At 32.9% G+C, this 19,816-nt stretch overlaps 3 protein-coding genes across 3 annotated transcripts; 1 reads left to right on the top strand and 2 right to left on the bottom strand.

Moving 5' to 3' along the window:
- Nucleotides 1-1,862: 1,862 nt before the first annotated feature.
- On the bottom strand, nt 1,863-3,728 carry BNAA04G16550D. The gene is made up of 2 exons (XM_013891671.3): nt 2,166-3,728; nt 1,863-2,051 (listed from the first exon to the last, which is right to left on the bottom strand). Exons 1-2 carry the CDS (start codon nt 2,420-2,422, stop codon nt 2,009-2,011), a joined length of 300 nt encoding a protein of 99 aa, XP_013747125.1. The 5' UTR covers nt 2,423-3,728; the 3' UTR covers nt 1,863-2,008.
- Nucleotides 3,729-6,349: 2,621 nt separating this feature from the next.
- Nucleotides 6,350-8,347, bottom strand: LOC106450040 (agamous-like MADS-box protein AGL62). Its single transcript, XM_013891691.3, has 2 exons — nt 7,399-8,347; nt 6,350-7,003 (listed from the first exon to the last, which is right to left on the bottom strand). The coding sequence occupies exons 1-2, from the start codon at nt 7,702-7,704 to the stop codon at nt 6,590-6,592; spliced, it is 720 nt and encodes a 239-aa protein (XP_013747145.2). The 5' UTR covers nt 7,705-8,347; the 3' UTR covers nt 6,350-6,589.
- Nucleotides 8,348-13,734: 5,387 nt separating this feature from the next.
- On the top strand, nt 13,735-19,186 carry LOC106448727 (kinesin-like protein KIN-5A). The gene is made up of 21 exons (XM_048777817.1): nt 13,735-13,924; nt 14,196-14,383; nt 14,454-14,583; nt 14,651-14,806; nt 14,876-15,352; nt 15,462-15,559; nt 15,655-15,811; nt 15,883-15,952; nt 16,030-16,106; nt 16,195-16,248; nt 16,318-16,398; nt 16,482-16,593; nt 16,703-16,788; nt 16,871-17,044; nt 17,133-17,294; nt 17,375-17,641; nt 17,719-18,008; nt 18,090-18,191; nt 18,274-18,383; nt 18,466-18,617; nt 18,745-19,186. Exons 2-21 carry the CDS (start codon nt 14,208-14,210, stop codon nt 18,952-18,954), a joined length of 3,141 nt encoding a protein of 1,046 aa, XP_048633774.1. The 5' UTR covers nt 13,735-13,924; nt 14,196-14,207; the 3' UTR covers nt 18,955-19,186.
- The last annotated feature ends 630 nt before the right edge of the window (nt 19,187-19,816 follow it).

The following is a 19,816-nucleotide window of genomic DNA, read 5'->3' as shown; positions in this document are numbered from 1 at the left end:
GGCCTTGAGTAGACATTCAGTCGGCGACGTGGGAATCTATCAGTTGCGAAGAGTTTCACGGAAAGACAGTGGTCTACGGCGTCCTCTGCAGAATCTGAAAAAAGGAAAAATCTTTAGCGGTGGCTATCGGTGGAAGATGAAGCCGCAATGGCGGACGAAACAGAGTAAGAAACAGAACTCACCTTCCATGGCTGGTTTTTCTCAATCAACGGTGGCTGAGGTTAAGGTTTGGCTGAGATTTGAGTTTCTAGATCTACAAGAAGTTGGAGGAGAGATGAAATTAGGGTTTGTCCCTTGGAATCTACAAAATGTGGGATAGATCGATTCCTTCAAAATTCAAATTAAAAAATATCTGATAAAATATTATTTGTTTTATTCACTTTATTGTTACTAGTTAGGAAAAGAGAAAATCAGTTGTTCTGGTCAGAGGATTCGTGAAACCAATTTCACTTAAGAGGAGAGGGCTAAGCTAGACATTTCACTAAGACAAAGTGTCCATAAAGACTAAAGTGCCTTAGTGTGTAATTCATAAGATGAATTGTGTCTGTGGGCGTAAATATCTCTACTTGTTTTAGAGGCTTTCAAATTCTTTCCAATCCTTATTAACAAGCGAATCTATTGTTCTTCAACAATGCTTACAAACAATATATGTGTTGGTTTGTTAATTATATTTCTTTTTTTTTTGGAATCAAATTATAGTTCAACACTATGTACAACTAATGTTTTCAGTATATATAGTGGTTCTATAAGTATTACATGTAGTTATAGAACCACTGTTTTAGGTTCGATCACATTTAATGCTTTAAATGAAGCCATTATTGGTACATTCTCTGTTATAATCACAGTCCCAAACGAACACAGAGGAGAGTAGGATTATTCTCCGTTCACGACAAAGCAAGCCAAATTAGTCATTTTTGGAGGTGAAATGATTCGTCCTGACTAATGCGTTAGCATTAACTTAGGGCCAAAATGATATACAAAAGAACATGATTCTGTTTTGGTTTTAATCAATTTATGTAAGGAATACTATTTTGAATTGTAGTTTCACTCATTATAGCTCTCATAACTGATGTACGATCAATTATTAGTCATTCAATTAAATCAGCATTTTTCAAAAAAATCATTTTTTGGGTTTATTTTGTCATGCTTAACTTAAAAATATAAGAGAAAACAAGTGATATTTTTTAAACTCCCTTGCGGTGTTTCTCATGAGGGAGCGCCACAATCGGCTGCAGAGGTTTGCCGGTTTGGGGAGGTGAGGAAGGCTGGTGAGAGGTGGTGGGTTAGCGTCTGATCCTTTTACCAGAGGCGGTGACCCATTGGTGGATGGTCATGTCTATAGACGTGGGAATAACAAAATCTAAATACAAAAGGAAGAGGCAAAACGGCGGGGGTTTGACTCAAGAATGTTAGCATATTATCTTGAACATGGCTGAAATGAGTGATATGAAAATATAATAAACTGTGGAAAAGTAGAGCGGACCTCGTGACTTAAGATCAACTACAGAAAATGTCTCTTTTACGTGCAAAAACATATTGATTTGATAAAATTTAAAGCAAAAATCCATTAATCCTAGTATATCTATGATTTAAATCAGATTGGGGTTGGTTTTGGTTCTCACAGTCGCTGATTAGTGGTCCATCATTTTCAATGGTAAATCAATACTTTGCCAAAACCTTACTCAAACTACACTTTGTTCCAAAGAGAGAGAAAAAAAAACAAGATTCCAATATCAAAGATTGGGTTAAGAATTGGTTACAGCTAACTTTCCTATGCCAAGTGAATCCGGATTGGACCTTCCATATTGCAACAGTTTTAATTCACAACATAAAACTGCAATTCAGATATATTCCATGTAAACTGTGTTTTAGTGGTTTTAGCTTTAATATACGCTTTCATTTCATTCAAATTGCAATATGACATAAGAAGAGATTGAAAAGAGTAGAACAAGTCCTACAATGATGGTATCATATTAAGCTAGAGGTATTAAGAGAGGCAAAAGAAAGGCTAACAGAAACAGCCACAACACCTCTGCAGAATCCACTGGAAGCTGCAAGAAATCATGAAATAAAAATCGTTAAGAACTAAATTAGTTCTTTAACAAAAAAAAGAACAAAATTAGTTATATCAACGTGAGAAGTGAAGGGAGAGAGTGAAGCTTTACACATGATGGACACAAGAACATGGTCTCTCTCTAGAGAAGATGGGGAGACTGTCGTCATGGTCCAACGAGAAAACAGAGGAAAGATTATTTTCCAGAACACAGCTCTTGTTGCTTGATCCTTCCGGAGAAAACGGTCGAGAAAGAGAAGAAACAGAAGAGGAGAAGTTGTATTTTTCGTAGTCAACTCCGTAGCTCACAGGAAGAGAAGACGAAGAAGAAGAATCGGATGATGAACCATGTCTCTCTTCTTCCTTCATTTTGCCATTGATCTTTTATCTTTCTCTTGTTTTCTCTCTATTCCTCTGTTTTTTAATCTCTCTCCCGGGGAAAAATTGAAACGTAGGTGTTAAACCTAACGGTCATCAACTAACTTATTCCTACATGCTTATTATACCTACAAAGAAGATTTTACCACCAACTGTTATAATCTTGCTCAAATTTACCAAGGTCCTTAATATATGGGGGGAGACCCACGGAGGAAAATGAAAAAAACAATATGTTGTTATTATTATAATGTCTTTTGAAATGATATTGTTTGTCAAATGTTTTTTTTTTGGTAAAAATGTTAGATATTATTACCGGTTTTCGATTTTTTGAGAGAGGTTACAATAGATGACTAGTAGCAGAAAAAATAAACAACAACACCACACGAGAAAACTAACGACATCAGCAAAGGACCGGACCTAACAACAACGCAGCGCAAGCGTTCAAACAGAGTAATAGCGAGATGAGGACATACCTTCCAACTCCAGAACTAGATGAGAACACCGACAAGTTGCCGCGAACTATCGAGAAAATGGTACCCTCAAACCCTGAATACTACGGTTCCTACAGTTTGCAACCGACAATCCAGAGCGAACTAAAGCGAAGAATCCAACCACAGACTCAGAGCAAGCTTGATAAAAGAAACCACTGACGGTACGAGGAAGAGTCGAAGATCGATGATGCCGTCGTTCAGTAGTTTCCGCCAGAGATTACCGCCTCTATTGCATTCCACCAGGACCGTCTACACCCATTTAACCACAAACCCGAGGAGAATATGGCTGAAGATACTAGAGTAATTGTCTAGTACAAGGAAATTTACCTAAAGATAATACCATCTTGATACTTTCTTATTATTTTGGAAAACTTAGAGAAAAGTAATCATCATGAGTTCCAAACATACAACTCAGTCGAATTTTAAAAATTTAAGGAGATACAAAATGTAAATACTTTTATTTTTCAGAATGTAAATACTTACTATAGTTTTGGTAAAAAATAACTTACTATATTATATTATATAAGAGTTAGGAACTCATTGATAGCTAAGTTAAATAATCGATTAAGAGTGGTGATTCGGAAAGTATATATGGTTTTAGGTGAGAAATTTCATCTGTATATCGAATTTCTTAAATGCATATACCTGTTTAAATGGTTCATGCTTATATACTAGATGAGTGAGATTGGAATTCTATTCACAGTCATCCTTTATATGATATTTTAGATGTAAATCGCCTTCCTCTGAGACTATTCGTCTTTTATATTAGAAGAAGTTTGAAAGAGTATCTTTACTACCTTACCTCTGCATCTACTATTTCCGAATTTTTTAGCGGCTATATTCGAGCTAACTGTGAACTCTCTCACATTGTAGCTCAGTGGAATTACCAATCTATACTATTATTTGCGAAGTAAATTTTTGCAATGGAGCTCTCACGTTAAAAGTTAGAGCGGTTAATATCGTTTATACCCTTAATGAATAAACTATCTAAATTAATCAAAAAATAAAAAACGAATTTCAAATCTATCTGAATAAAAAGTGATTAAAATTAATAATAAATAGTTTATACCCTTAATAAATTAATTAAATAAATTAGTCAAAAATAAAAACAAATTATCTGATTAAATAAGTGATTAAAATTAATAACAATAAGAATTATCTAAAAATTAATAACAATAATAATTATCTAAAATCTAAATAATTATAAACGAATTTCTATTAATAATATTATATTTATATATTATATTAGATAATTGACTATAAATAAATATAATAAATTTTCAAAAATAAAAACACGTTTTAAAACATAAGATAACTCTTAGATATATTATGTTGTTATCTGAAAATAATATTTTATTATAAAATTTATAGTTAGATATAAAACAATTTATAATTATATATTATATTAGATAATTGACTATAAATAAAAATAATAAATTTACAAAAATAAAAAAACGTTTTAAAACATAAGATAATTCTTAGATATATTATGTTGTTATCTGAAAATAATGTTTTATTATAACATTTATAGTTAGATATAAAACAATTTATAATTAAATGCTAATGATTTTCTAAGATAATTCTAATATGTGAATGTTTTTAAAATTTAACACAACAATAACCATTTATATATTTTGATAAAAACTAATGAATATATATTAATAATATTTTACTTATATGTTATATTAGATAATTGACTATACGTAAATATACTAAAATTCTAAAAAATAAAATATATTTTTAAAACATAAGATAATTCTTAACAAAGTTGTGTTTTTATCTGAAAATATTTATTTTTATTATAAAATATAAATTTTAGTCTTTGATTTATCTTTTAAAAAATATAATTAATAATTTATTATGTTGGTTTTGATTTAATAGTTATAAATAGATAAATATTTATAAGAACACTATGCCCGCATATATGCGGGCAGTACACCTAGTGACAGTAATATTTTTAGAGGGTATGGGCCTGAAACTGAAAGCATGTACATCATCTAAGACGAGTACCAAACTATTTTAAACTAATTCACTGAGAATAGATAAATCCCAACGAAAATTAAATCTATGATATTTTAGATATCTACTTAATCTAAGAATTTTAGCTACTAAACCAATTTCTCATTATATTCGATGCCATTAGATATAGTAAAACTGATTCCACAACTATTTACCTCATTATATTATGAGTGTTTTTCGATTATGACATAAAACTCGAAGTTAACCACAAAAATAACCTGTTTTTTTTTTAAAAAAAGTTTCATTTGGCCTATTCATTCAGGAGCTTAGTTTATTCATGAAAACATCATTTTTTATTTCTAAAAAGATTGTTTTATTCTATCACTTTCATCTTATTTTTTTATTGACAACATTGTCATTATCACCAATACACCAACAGTACCGGTCCTGGTTTCATCTTATTTTTTTATTTATAACACATTGTCATTATCACCAATATATCAACAGTACCGATCCTGGTTTGTAATGGGCTGGAAGCAAAACAACAATATTGGGCCGATATGTGTAACTTTAATAAAACAAGTTGCACTTAAAGAAGATTAAACTGGTCATCTTAATGGTGAAAAGGGATGAGCTGTTTCCAGCAGTCCTAAAGTAAACTTTTGTCATTGGAACGACCGAAATTATACATAACTATTTAACGGTCGAAAGCCTATGTTACCCCCACTTTCTATCAGGACCGACACTATACACCAACCATCATGAATAACTAATTTTAACCTCTAAATGCACCTAATTCGATGTGCTATGTTTTATATTTTGATTAGCTTTTAGTTATTCAGAAAATTCTCACAGAATAATATATATTAGTTTCATAAACTTATGATTTGATGATTATAAAATTATATATATAGTTATAATTCCAAAAACAAAACAAAAATCCATAAAATATTATTTCTTTAATATGTCACAAATTCTATTTTTCTCTTATTATAAAAGGGGAGACGACAATATAGAAGCTTTTTTTTGAATGACACAAACTTTTATTTCTGAAAACCTCATATACCTTTTTTGAAACAAATAAAACAAAACGTTGATCATTCTTAACCATTTTTTTTGGCTACCTCACATTTAGATTAAAATTAAACTCCATGATCGGCTTATCCAAACAATCAACTCCGAACAATATCCTTAACTCTCGTTTCGACTAAACAAGCTAAAAATATCAGTCCTACACTTTAAAATACCTATCTAAAGAAAAATATAATTTTTTTTACCAGTAATCATACAGAAATTCAAAAAAGGCTAGAGAAGGGGTCACTCAGCAGGGACCATGTTGTATATATAGGTGGAGATACAAGATTTTTGATCAACTCGGAACAATCTGTATCAAAGTCAAAATTGTATCTCCTATGAAATCATTTTTTACTTATTAAAGTTTTCAACTCTTAATGGGGAGGTCATTTGGAGATGAGAATTATATATTAAATATTCATCCAAAACGAACACAAAGAACCAACAAAAACAGCAAAAGAAAATGAAACAAACTGAAACAAATCTTATGGATAGATAATTATTGAAAACAGACAACACAAACAAAAAGCTAACATTAAACATGATGAATGCGATGAAAACCATGATTGAGATTATGTTGATTGATGTTATGAGGTTTCTTCTTGCCTCTTCCTTCGTCCCTCCGATCTTGGTCCTAGTAGGGACCGTGCTTATATTCAGGCCAATTCATATTGTATATCGGATCAAACACCTCAGGCTTAATGTTGTTATATCCTAACGTTGGTCCTTGATTAGGAATCATCATGTTGGGATTGTAGTTGAACGCATTCTCGAACATGCTTCTTTCGTCGAGAGGATCGGTATTACCGCCACCAACAATGTTGTTATTACTTCCACCACAGTAATTCCGAGGAACCATTGCTTGTTGGAAGCGTGGACTTCCCAAATCCATCCTCAGATTTTCCAAAACACTTATTAGACAAGTGTTTTGACGCAAGTTAAGTTCACTGGGAGGTTTCTCCCACCATTTATCTGTTTCTTCTCTCTGAATTCTAATCTTCTCCAAAATTTTCCTCCTTGCTTGCTCCTTTTCAAGCTTTACCAGCTCCTGCAATAATAATATATCGTGTGTAAGCAATCAATGCTTCTACATGTAATTAAAAAATAAACATATTTTAGTCATGGAAACAAATGGCGTTTATATAAATATGATTACAGCTTTTGAAACAACACGATCTAACTATAAAAACGAACATACAACCTTTATAAAATTAAATATATTTTCCATTGTATCCTATATAATGAGTTAGAAAACTTTGCACATTTACTTAATAATCAATTCTCCATTGTTCATGCCCATAGCGTAAACCACACACACATACACACACACACACACGCATATATATATATAAAGATCGATTTTTTTATAAAGTATGGTTTGGAGTATATACATTTAAATAACTTATTTATATTCTTAGAAAACAACAAAAATTTGATGTTTACCTGACTGAGTATGCTGTTAAGACCTCGGATAGTTGCGCTTGGACCAAATTCATTAAGCTGAAAAGGATTCTGGTCATAACTTTTGAAACGGTTAAATACATATCTAACATCTGGATTACCAAAAGAAAATACTTTCCGACCAGGTGAAAACACAAGTACTCCAATTTCTACACCACATAAGGTGCAAAGCTCGCTAGCTTTTTTAAAAAGACCTTGTCTTCTTTTTGAATACGTAACATGAAGGTCGCTATCTTTCTCCATTTTTACGATTTGTATCTTTTGACGACCTTTTCTGCTTCTCGCCATTTTCAAAGTTTCGTTTTAACATATAAGCTACAAAACATGATATTATAAAGTAGAATAGATCTTATATTTATAAGGATTTGTTACCTTCATGATATAATATGTAAAGTCATTTTAAGTAAATTATCTTTAAAGATTCTAACATATATAGAATTTGTATATTAATTACCAGTTCAAGCTTACAATAGTTATCCTATATAGTACATATTAGGATGAAAATTATGATATTTGGGAATCATTTTATATGTTACAGTGCACAATGATCTGTCAAATGTATCTAATCATTTTCAGGAAATAAAAATTACAGTATTTTTGAAATTTTGATTTTATTACACCACATGAGAGTAGTATATTTTGAAATTTTATTTTTTTGTTTTAATTTTTTTTACAATTTTCTCAAATTTTATTCGAATTTTATGTATTTTTTATCAATTATTATTATTTTTTAAAAATAAACCGACTCCTCTTCATTTTAACATGTAAAATGAACAGTTTCGGTCGCCTATGAATAGGAAAACGTTGTTTGAGGTTTGTTATGATAAAAATATCATTTTTAAGGTTTAAAGTGCTAGTCAAAAAACTTCATTGTTTAAAGTGCTAGAAAGTTGCACTCTCAGTTTTTAAAATGCTATTTTTCCAAAATAAAATATACTTAATAATTAGGAAAATCGCATTTTAAACACTGAGAAGGCACTTTCTAGCATTTTAAACACTGAAGTTTTTTTGCAAGCACTTTAAACTTTCAAATTGACATTTTTATTATACAAACCGCAAACAACATTTTCCTATTCATAGGCGACCGGTACTTTTCATTTTATAAGTTAAAATGATGAGGTCTCCGTTTTTTTTTAATTAATAAAAAATAATAAAAATACATAAAAATTCGAATAATTTTTTTTTTTGAAAATTGTAAACAAAATTAAAACAAAATTCCAAAAATATAAAAATTCAAAAGTATAAAAATATAAAAAACAAAATTTCAAACTTAAAAATAAAATATTAAAAAATCTAAAAAATTAAAAATGAGATCTAAAATTAAAATGTGAAAACTTAAAAAACGAAAATTAAATTTACAAATTCTAAAAAATCTAAAATAAGTTAAAAGTATTTTTTTATTATTTATTTTTTGTATTTATATATCTAGGATATAAAAATCTTTTACATTTTTAATGAAATATTTTGGTCATTTTCCTTATTAGAATTTTTTTAGGACAAACACTCAAAATAATCTAATTGAAAGAATTATTAGCCCCGCGTGTGGCCACCATCAATTAACATGGGGTGAAATCGGTGGCCCCCCGGAATGCTCTTTACGGAGGTGTACTTATGTGCTAGTCGGGCTACATAAGGTGTTCGGATATCCAAGTAATTAAAAAAGGTTTTTGATGGTAGCAAGTTTGAATTTTTTGTTTAAATATTTACAAAATCTTTAAGTTTGAATTTTTAATTTTAGATCTTATTTTTCAATTTTTTAAAATTTTATTTTAGTTTTTAAATTTAACATTTTAATTTTAGATCTTATTTTCAATTTTTATAATTTTAGTTTAGTTTTTAAATTTGACATTTTAATTTTAGATATTATTTTCAATTTTTATAATTTTAATATTTTATTTTATTTTTAAGTTTGAAATTTTAATTTTTATATTTTGAAATTTAGATTTTTTGAATTTTGTTTTATTTTTTTACAACTTTTTTACAATTTTCTCTAATTTTATTCAAATTTTATGTATTTTTTTATTGTTTAAAAAAAAAAAAACCGACACCTCATCATTTTAACATGTAAAATAAACAGTATCGGTTGCCTATGAATAGGAAAACGTTGTTTGAGGTTTGTTATGATAAAAATGTCTATTTGAAAATTTAAAGTGCTAGTAAAAAAACTTATGTATTTAAAGTGTTATAAAGCGGCACTCTCAGAATAAGGGTTGGACTATAGCCCATCTGTCCATCTCCCCTAGTAAGCTCGCCCTGCTCGCCGAGCTAGTACCATGGTGACCATACACGTTGTATTGGCACACATGAGAGTTCTTGATTAGGTCCATATATTTCTACTTTTTAAAATACACAATGGGCAAACGATACTTTGCAAGACCAGTTAATCATTGGTTCGTGTGAAGAGGTCCAAATCATTCTATCATATGCTCGGTTATCATATCTAGCAAGATAGGTTGATTAGTTGGGGAATGCAAATTCCTCCAAACTGCTGTTAATTCTATACAATGCTTCAAACAAGTGCAGGCCGGCTTAATAGGGGAGGGAAAACAGTGCATCCGTCTCATAAGTCATAACCCACCAAAAGTCCATTAAATTTAATAATATAAAGGATATATATATATATATATATATTTTATAACAAAGACCCATATTCTTTGGGTATCTATAGTGTTAATTTAGACGATATTTAATGATATACTAAACTAAATTTTTATAACAAAATTAAAATACAAACGAAAATAATAAATTTAGCTAATTTGTTTTAAAATTTTATATTTTTAATAATATTTTAATTATAAATCAAAATTATTAGTTATAGGGCTCAAAATATTGTTTTGTTCAATGACCCTTCATAATGTTAAACCGGCCCTAACAAGTGATGGAACCATCTATTCATTGTGCCTACATTTGAATGCCTACATTTGAATGCCTCCAATTTTCTTCATATATTGGATTTTGATTATATATGGATTAGATATGCCATTTACATGTTTTAAGTGAGGGCTGGCCCAAAGATACTTATGGGCTAATGAAAAACAAACAAAAAATATTTCAAACTTTTTTTTTGACAGCATATTTCAAACTTATTAAAGAATACAAATTTGTGATTTTCAGTTCGTTACGGGGAAAAGTGTAGAATTTCGTAGTGAATGTATTTATGGACTTGGGTTTTTCAAAGCCTTTTGTCATGTTGTTGATTACTTACTTGATGTTTGTTAAATCTCAAACATCTGCTATCTACCGTCCTAAGACCATCTCCTATGAAATACTATTTTTTTTCTATATTTTTTTTATAAAATGGAATAACTCTATCATAGAAACATATCATTGGAGCAAATTCAATTTTATAATAAAATTTTAGAGACAAAAATAGTATTCATTAGAAATGCTTTAAATTATCCATAATTTAGTTTCTTTTACTTTTAACATTTAAAATAAAATTAGAAATTTTAAAGATTTTTTTGAATTTGGGAGATTTTTTTAATTTTGTTTAAAACTTAACAATATTTTTTATTAAAATAAACATAGTTCAAATATTAAAATAAACATAGTTTTAAAGCTAGTGTATTAAAATGAAAGATATAATTAGTTAAAATATTTTTGTTTAAAACTTAACAATATTTTTTATTAAAATAAACATAGTTCAAATATTAAAATAAACATAGTTTTAAAGCTAGTGTATTAAAATGAAAGATATAATTAGTTAAAATATTAGATTGGGTAATAGAGATATTAAAGTGATTAACGAAATTTAGCTGAGATATTTTTATGAAACTTTTATATTATTTTTAATAAAAACATGATGATTTACAAGTATCTCTAACAAAATTTATTAATATTACATACACAACTACAAATTGTACATAGATTTTGACAAACTGCCTACTTAACCAGATATTTAAACTGAGTATCCTATTAACTGATACATTCACGTCTATCTGACTAAAATATGTTAAAACCTAAAAGTAAAAAAAAAATCAAAAATAAAAAAACTGTTAGGTTTCAAGAACATAGCTAAGGCGGGTCAAACCAGATGTTAGCTAAAAGTAGACCCTGGGCATGACCTGCAATAGACATATGACAATCTGTCCCGCGGACCCAGGCTCACAGTCTTGCAGGACACCAATCCTATCCCTTCTCATGTGAGCCCTCACTGACTCTTCCATGTAGGCTATTGGTTCGCTTCGCGTTCCTTGAACCCAAGACCTCACCTTTTGACAACATTCTCACATGACAAGTTGTCACCAATTGACCCGACTTTTTTGTGACAACCCGTCCCGCGGACCCAGGCTCACAATGCAGGGCTGTGAGCATGGATCCACGGAACGGATTGTCACAAGACATACATAACTGAACATCTATCTATGAGAGATGAAATAATGTATCTTACAATACGGAAGGAGGTAAGGATAGCCCATCATCTTATATCTGGTTACTCTCACACCACATTTCATAAATGGCAGCCTGCCAAACTTGAAGAACCGCCAATTTCACTTTATAGTTTCCATGGACATTAGGCAGTCATAAGAGAATATCACTCCAAACGATGAAACCTGTTGTTGACATCACACCAAATAATAGAGAAGTAGGAACATTCAAAGATAAGTGGTTTTGGGATTCATCCTGAACACCACATAGCAGACAGATAGGCTCCATGTCCTCATCCCAAGTAGCGAGTTGATCAAAAGTAGGGTTCTTTTTCCGGATGAAAAGCCAAGTTGCTTTTGCGTGCCAAGAAATAATATCCTTGTGGTAACCAAGGCAGCCCAAGGTTTGGGAGGCCTAGCAATACAAATGGAATTCCAAACCAACTTGGAAAAAATGGTTTATTCTTTGATTTGCCGACGGACCAGGTTGCCATGCCTGACCTAAATCAAGTAGGACGAGTTTTTATTTTGAGAAATAAGGATTTTTCAGCCGTTCACCAATTCGCGACTAGCTACAGCTCAATATTACAACTAGACAAGACCAGATGCAACCAAGACCACAATGTAATGAGGATGACATTCCTCCTTTTTAGCCTTCAAGAATTTTTCTACAAAGAATCAATGCGTATCTTAGATTTCAGGCAAACCACTATAGAAATCAGAAAACTAAAGCCATTTCCCAAAGCCTTATCTTGGTGTAACCAAGTGAAGTATTAAAAACTATAATACACATTGAAAAACTATTGACAAAGTCTTTTCCTGGCTACCTAGTGAAATCAAGTTACGCGAGTTATTCCGTCCACGTGAGGCCAACTTTTTTATTTTCCCTTGACATACAATTTCTCGAACTGATTAAGATTTTTGTAATAATTGTTTTTGAAACGTGTACTTTTTTTTGTGAAACATGCTATTTTGATGATGAACCATACTTTGGGGGGTGGGAGGTTGTGTTATGACATTATTGACTTTCATATAGGACGTTTATCATACATATGAAAATGGATCCCATACTGAGAACTTTGTTACAACTTTATATACACATTTGATTGAACATATGCGCACTTGGAGTGTCTCTCTATACTTTGCTAGTAGCCATATCCTACAATTCTAGTATTGTAAAAGATTTAAAGATTTTTCAACTTATTTAAAGCTATATCAGTCTACAGATTAACTTTTTGTAACCATCACTAGGCACTAGCTAACTTAATGAATTAGTTACGGGAAAAAAAACGAATAATTAGGATGTCATAATAGAAATGAACATTTTACCAATGTAATAATATTCCTGCGTTTGTTGAACTTTGGTAAAATTGTAGGTTTGAAAAAAAAACACACACAAATGACGATGTATTAATTAACAAAGAAAACATTCTGGGCAAACCACTTATTTCTAAGAAGAATCAGGAGTCAATAATAAGATAAAATTTATAAATATTTTTTGCAACTTATTTACCTGCATGTTTACCAAAAAAAAAAACTTATTTACCTGCATGTATTTCTTTTGAAGAATCTATATAACGATCACTAACTTATTGAATTGATTATTGAAAAAATCAAATCTTTAATTATAAAAACGAACATTTTATTACGGTTGCTGAGGTTTTAATAAGGAAAAAAAAACAGAAATGACAATGTTTTAATTTAAAAAAGTAAACATTATGGGCAAACCACTAATTCTAAGAATAACTAGGGTCAAAACAAAATAAAACTTAAAAAAAAAACTAAATATTCGAAAGTTTTCAAATCGGGGCCAGCCTTTTCTTTATATTTTCCGTGTTGTCCTTTTTCACAACGGTTGGATCACGGATTTTAACAACATAACGGCTAAAAACTTAACGCCGTCAGCTCCATTGGCGTGTAACAAGTCAAACGCCCGAGCGCCTGCCGTAACGTTCTTGTTTTAAAAAAAAAAATAATAATCTCTTTTAATTTAACCTTTTAATTCAAGCGTCTCTCTCTCTCTCTCTCTCTATATTCCTCTCTCACCAATCCATCGCCACAATATTTTCGAAAAACGATTCCGTGAGTCTCCGAGATTGCTTCGAAGATATCAGAAACCAAAAATCTCCATCGTTTCATCGGTATATCTTTTTTCCTGGAGACGCATTTTAAGCTTTCAATCTCCCATTCTCGTTTTCTAATCGCAGTTTCACGATTAGAAACTTCGATTTAATCGATAATTCGTTGACTCCTTTTGAGTTTTTAGATAGCATTGCGTTTAGCGCGTGATTAGTTGACTCATTGCTAATATTGATCGATTCGTTAGGTCAATGGAGCTTTCCGAGCTCTCTTGATTGCGATTTTTGAATCTTATTTGTGTGTGGATCCTTGACTTACTTACCATTGACGCAGTGATACAGAGCTATGGATGCTAACAATGCGAAAAGAGGAGGAGGAGGCTCCGTGAAGTCTCCATGTCAAACGCCACGTTCTACTGATAAGTCGAATCGCGATCTCAGATCAGCTGACGGAAACTCGAATTCGTTTAACAAGAGTGAGAAAGAGAAGGGCGTGAATATACAGGTTATTGTTCGTTGCAGGTGCGTGCGTTGTTTTCAAACTATCCTTGTGTGTATCATCTTGAGCTTAATAATTTGTTGGTGATTTCAGACCATTTAACTCGGAGGAGACGAGGTTACAAACGCCTGCGGTGCTTACCTGCAATGACCGGAAAAAGGAAGTGGCGGTGGCTCAGAATATTGCTGGGAAGCAGATTGATAAGACCTTCTTGTTTGACAAGGTAAGGGTTTTAAGATTGTTTGTTTTTGCATCTTGCTTACAGTTTCTTGGATTTTTTAATCTGTTAGGTTTTTGGCCCAACGTCGCAACAGAAGGACTTGTATCATCAAGCAGTTTCTCCCATTGTTTTTGAGGTTCTTGATGGGTATAACTGCACCATCTTTGCATACGGGCAGACAGGGACTGGGAAGACGTACACGATGGAAGGTGGAGCAAGAAAAAAGGTAAGCCACCCACCATTTCAAGTACATGATTTGAATGTAGCATTGTCCTCATTTTGGTTTTCTTGCTAGAACGGTGAAATCCCGAGTGATGCAGGTGTTATCCCTAGAGCGGTTAAGCAGATATTTGATATTCTGGAAGCACAGAGCGCTGCTGAATACAGTTTGAAAGTTTCGTTTCTTGAGCTCTACAATGAAGAACTTACGGACCTTTTGGCTCCGGAGGAAACAAAATTCGCAGATGACAAATCAAAGAAGCCTCTGGCCCTCATGGAAGATGGGAAAGGTGGCGTTTTTGTGCGAGGGTTGGAAGAAGAAATCGTGTCTACTGCTGATGAGATTTACAAAGTCTTGGAGAAAGGGTCAGCAAAGAGACGCACTGCAGAGACTCTTCTCAACAAGCAAAGTAGTAGATCTCATTCAATATTTTCTGTTACAATCCACATTAAGGAATGTACTCCAGAGGGGGAAGAGATTGTCAAAAGTGGAAAGCTAAATCTTGTTGATCTTGCTGGTTCAGAGAATATTTCACGATCTGGTGCTCGAGAGGTATATAACCCATACATAATTTCTCCTCTTATATACTGATGCTGCGAATTAGACATGTACAGAAATGCCTGGATGATTTTACTAAATAATATGAGTCTCTACATTGCAGGGCAGAGCCAGGGAAGCTGGAGAGATCAACAAAAGTTTGCTCACACTCGGACGTGTCATAAATGCGTTAGTTGAACACTCTGGTCATATTCCATACAGGTAAGATTTGTTGCCTTCACAGATATCTCTCTCTATAACATTCAAGACATGCTCGATAGGTCCCTAATCATTTAATTATATACATCAAATTTCAGAGAAAGCAAGTTGACAAGATTATTGAGAGACTCTTTGGGAGGAAAAACAAAAACATGCGTGATTGCTACAGTATCACCCTCTGTTCACTGCCTCGAAGAAACACTCAGCACCCTTGATTATGCACACCGTGCGAAACACATCAAAAATAAACCAGAGGTCCGTAACACACATGTCGATCTGTTGTCTCTGCCAGTTTAGTTATCTAATACTGCTCCTTCTGCATTCAGGTTAACCAGAAGATGATGAAATCAGCTATTATGAAAGATTTGTATGGAGAGATTGAACGTTTGAAGCAAGGTATCTATTGGTAACAACATATTTTGAATCCTCCTTCAGTTATCGAATACTGATGCGTTTGTTCTTGGCTTGTTCAGAGGTCTATGCCGCAAGGGAGAAAAATGGAATTTATATTCCAAAGGAGAGGTACACTCAAGAAGAAGCCGAGAAAAAGGTACAGTTCTTATTACGCAATAAATACCTCTTGTCTATTAAATTTTTAGAAGACAGACTCAGACTTCATTCTTTATTGGTTGCTGCAGGCTATGGCTGAAAAGATAGAGCAAATGGAAGTTGAGGGTGAAGCTAAAGACAAGGTAAGCAGTTCAATTTGAAAGGATTATATTGTAGTTCAAGCTACTCATTATTGTGATTGTTAAATGTAGCAAATAATTGAGCTTCAAGAGTTGTACAATGCGGAACAGCTTGTAACTGCTGGACTAAGGGAGAAGCTTGATAAGACTGAGGTATCTATCACAAGTTCTTGCTCTGGCTTGTCCACTGGCCTGCAAGGATTAACTTCTTGTACTTATTTCTTCTGTGAATTCAGAAAAAGCTCCGGGAAACGGAACAAGCATTGTTAGATCTCGAAGAAAAACATAGACAGGCAGTTGCAACAATCAAGGAAAAAGAGTACTTGATATCCAATCTCCTTAAATCAGGTAAATTGGTTTTCATCTGTCTAATGGTGTGGTTAGGAGATGAATTAATTTCTTCAATTCATTATATGTTTGTTCAGATGAAACATAGGTTTAACTCATTTTTTCTCAGAGAAAACACTTGTTGACCGTGCTGTCGAGCTTCAGGCAGAGTTGGAAAATGCCGCTTCTGATGTTTCTAACTTGTTCGCCAAAATGGTTTGTGGCTCTCTTTCTTCTCCTCCCATTATTGTCATCACACTCTGAAAACTAACTAAGCTATTGATGGATGGTTCCAGAGAGAAAGGACAAGATTGAAGACAGCAATAGATCGCTCATCCAGGAGTTTCAATCACAACTGCTAACGCAACTTGAAGTCTTGAACAGCAGTGTGGCAGGTTCAGTGACTCAGCAGGAAAAACAATTGCAAGACATGGAGAAAGTTATGGCATCTTTCGTGTCTGCAAAGACAGAGGTAAAACATGAAAAGAAATTATTTTCCCGTACCTCTCTGTCTGTTATATCTATCATGAAATAATATTTACACATGGTCTTCTTTGCAGGCAACTGAAACTTTACGGCGAAGTTTAGCACAGTTGAAGGAAAGGTACAACTCAGGCATCAAGTCTTTAGATGATATAGCAGTGACTCTGGATAAAGACAGCCAAACGACTTTGAATGACTTGAACTCGGAAGTGACAAAACATTCTTGTGCACTGGAAGATGTAAGAAGAGAATCTCTCAATCATGTAGTCAATTTCTTTGATATTGATTTTTTCGACCTTATGAACTTGTGTTGAATCAGATGTTCAAAGGGTTTACATCAGAGGCTCACTCCCTACTCGAAGGGCTTCAAAGTAGCCTTCACAATCAAGAGGAGAAGCTCTCTGCATTCACACAGCAACAGCGCAATTTGCATTCCCGATCAATTGAGTCTGCTAAGTCTGTCTCCGAGGTGATGTTGGACTTCTTCAAGACTCTAGACACGCACGCATGTAAGCTAACAAAGCTAGCAGAAGAAGCCCAAAACGTCAACGAGCAGAAACTATCAGCATTCACAAAGAAATTCGAGGTTGGTTTTTGCTATTCCTCCTTATCTAATTCTACAACACAACCCTCTTATAACGAATTATGCGTTTTGCCCTTCAGGAATCAATTGCAAATGAAGAGAAACAAATGCTTGAGAAAGTGGCAGAGCTACTAGCAAGCTCACACGCAAGGAAGAAAGAGTTGGTTCAGATAGCTGTGCAAGATATCCGCGAAGGGTCATCTTCACAAACCGGTGCGTTGCAGCAAGAAATGTCTGCGATGCAAGAATCAGCTTCCTCCGTCAAAGTCCAGTGGAACGCTCACATGGTCCAAGCAGAGTCTCATCATCTCGATAACATATCTGCAGTTGAGGTTGCAAAGGAAGATATGCAGAAAATACTTCTAAAATGGTAAATCACACTTTTATTTCATAAGTATATTACTTTAAAATGTGGTTATTAATCCTCTGAGCCATGATTGATTTTTCCCAGCCTGGAAGATTCAAGAACTGGAACTCAACAATGGAAGACTGCCCAAGAATCATTGGTCGATCTAGAAAAGAAGAATGTTGGAAACGCAGATGCTCTTGTTCGGTAATAAACCATACTATACATACTTTTACACCCTCCTTCCATACGTATACATTCAATCTAATCTGCTCCATGTATAAACCAGAGGAGCCAAAGAAAACAATGAGAAACTACGAGCTCAGTTATCGTCTGCAGTCTCGAACACTCTAAGCGAAGCTGATTCTGCAAACAGAGATATCCTCTCATCCATTGACAGTAAGTGTGATTCGATTTGCCTCGTACATTTATTATAGTTTCTTGATTCTATCAATTGATATAAATCTTTTTGGTTTTGCAGACTCGTTACAGCTTGATAAAGACGCTTCGGCTGATATTAATTCCACCATAGCTCCTACTTATGGAAGCTTGAAAGAATTAAGAAGTCACCATGACAACAATGTTGTCGAAATCAAACAGAACACAGGGAAATGTCTTGGTCGCGAATACAAGGTAATGGTTAAATTTTGAAAAGGATTATTTAAATTGCGTTTATATATTTACTTTGGTAGTCATTCTTATTTAATCATACATGACTGAATTTGGAAATGGATTTATTTAAATTATGTTTTATACTTAGGTGGATGAAGCAACAAGCTCAACACCGAGGAAGAGACAGTACAACATTCCAACGGTTGACTCGATTGAGGAACTTAAAACGCCATCGTTTGAGGAATTGTTGAAGGCTTTTCGTGATTCTTCCAAGTCGCCCAAACAAATGCAGCAATCTAACGGAGAAGCGAAACACGTTAGTAACGGTGGTCGACCTCCGTTAACGGCCATCAACTGACGAAAAAAAACAAAGGATTCGCCGGCTACCGTGAGATTAATAGGAACACGAGAAAGAGTTTGTATAGCGACAAACAAATCTCTCCATTTGTTTCTTTTTTTTGAACCTGCACTTTAGTTATATTTTACGTTTTTTTTGTTCAACCGTTTTTATTATTATAACAGGTAAGTACCTAAATTTGATTTCATCTATGATTCAAAATAACAAGTAATAATACTATTTTGAACGTTTCCATGAACACTTTGCAAACCAAAAAGCTCAATTGTTCAACCCTCGAGTCGAAATATAGCTTCATTACACGATATGAACAAGCTAGGAAGGAATACACTTCTCTTAGCTCAATTCCATATGTTCTAACAACATGATTCATATGGTTTCAGGAGTCTTTTTCTGATGTTGTAAGAGCGTAAACTATCCCACTATTATATATTAAACCTTGTTGGTTTGTGTGGCTGGCTTAAATATCATTTTCTTGTCATTTTCATGGCAATATGACAACCTACCAAACTACAAGACCACGACCATTCATAAACCAACCAGCTAGCCATTAGCCATTAGCCATTAGCCATATAGAGCATTTTGAAGGAAGGTTCTAGAAAAATATCTCGTATGCTAGTTTATTCAATGTATCCCAATAGTGTGTAAGGCCGACGTACCGTCGACTTATTGTTATGAAAAGAGTATATGAATTTGTTTAAAAACTTGTTATAGACACTAATGCTACATGTCATTTCATATATAATTGGTTCAGTTTTGTTTATTTAGCTATATAAATTAATTATCTTTAAGAAAAAATTAATTATCTTAAAGTTATTGGCATTAGATTGATGAGATATTTAATCGCTGGTGTTGCTTTTATACA

The sequence above is a fragment of the Brassica napus genome, chromosome A4, assembly GCF_020379485.1.
Source record: "Brassica napus cultivar Da-Ae chromosome A4, Da-Ae, whole genome shotgun sequence".
NCBI lineage: Eukaryota > Viridiplantae > Streptophyta > Magnoliopsida > Brassicales > Brassicaceae > Brassica > Brassica napus.
This window is presented reverse-complemented; position numbering and strand designations above follow the sequence as displayed.

Bases quoted from the DNA above. Each gene is read 5' to 3' on its own strand.
- LOC106450040 (XM_013891691.3), bottom strand. From the start codon at position 7,704: ATGGCGAGAAGCAGAAAAGGTCGTCAAAAGATACAAATCGTAAAAATG. The intron at 7,004-7,398 runs GTAAACATCAAA...TTATTATTGCAG, and splicing joins TTAACAGCATACTCAGTCAG to GAGCTGGTAAAGCTTGAAAA.
- LOC106448727 (XM_048777817.1), top strand. From the start codon at position 14,208: ATGGATGCTAACAATGCGAAAAGAGGAGGAGGAGGCTCCGTGAAGTCT. The intron at 15,560-15,654 runs GTAAGATTTGTT...ATCAAATTTCAG, and splicing joins TCTGGTCATATTCCATACAG to AGAAAGCAAGTTGACAAGAT. The intron at 18,192-18,273 runs GTAATAAACCAT...TGTATAAACCAG, and splicing joins AACGCAGATGCTCTTGTTCG to AGGAGCCAAAGAAAACAATG.
- BNAA04G16550D (XM_013891671.3), bottom strand. From the start codon at position 2,422: ATGAAGGAAGAAGAGAGACATGGTTCATCATCCGATTCTTCTTCTTCG. The intron at 2,052-2,165 runs GTAAAGCTTCAC...GATTTCTTGCAG, and splicing joins TGTTCTTGTGTCCATCATGT to CTTCCAGTGGATTCTGCAGA.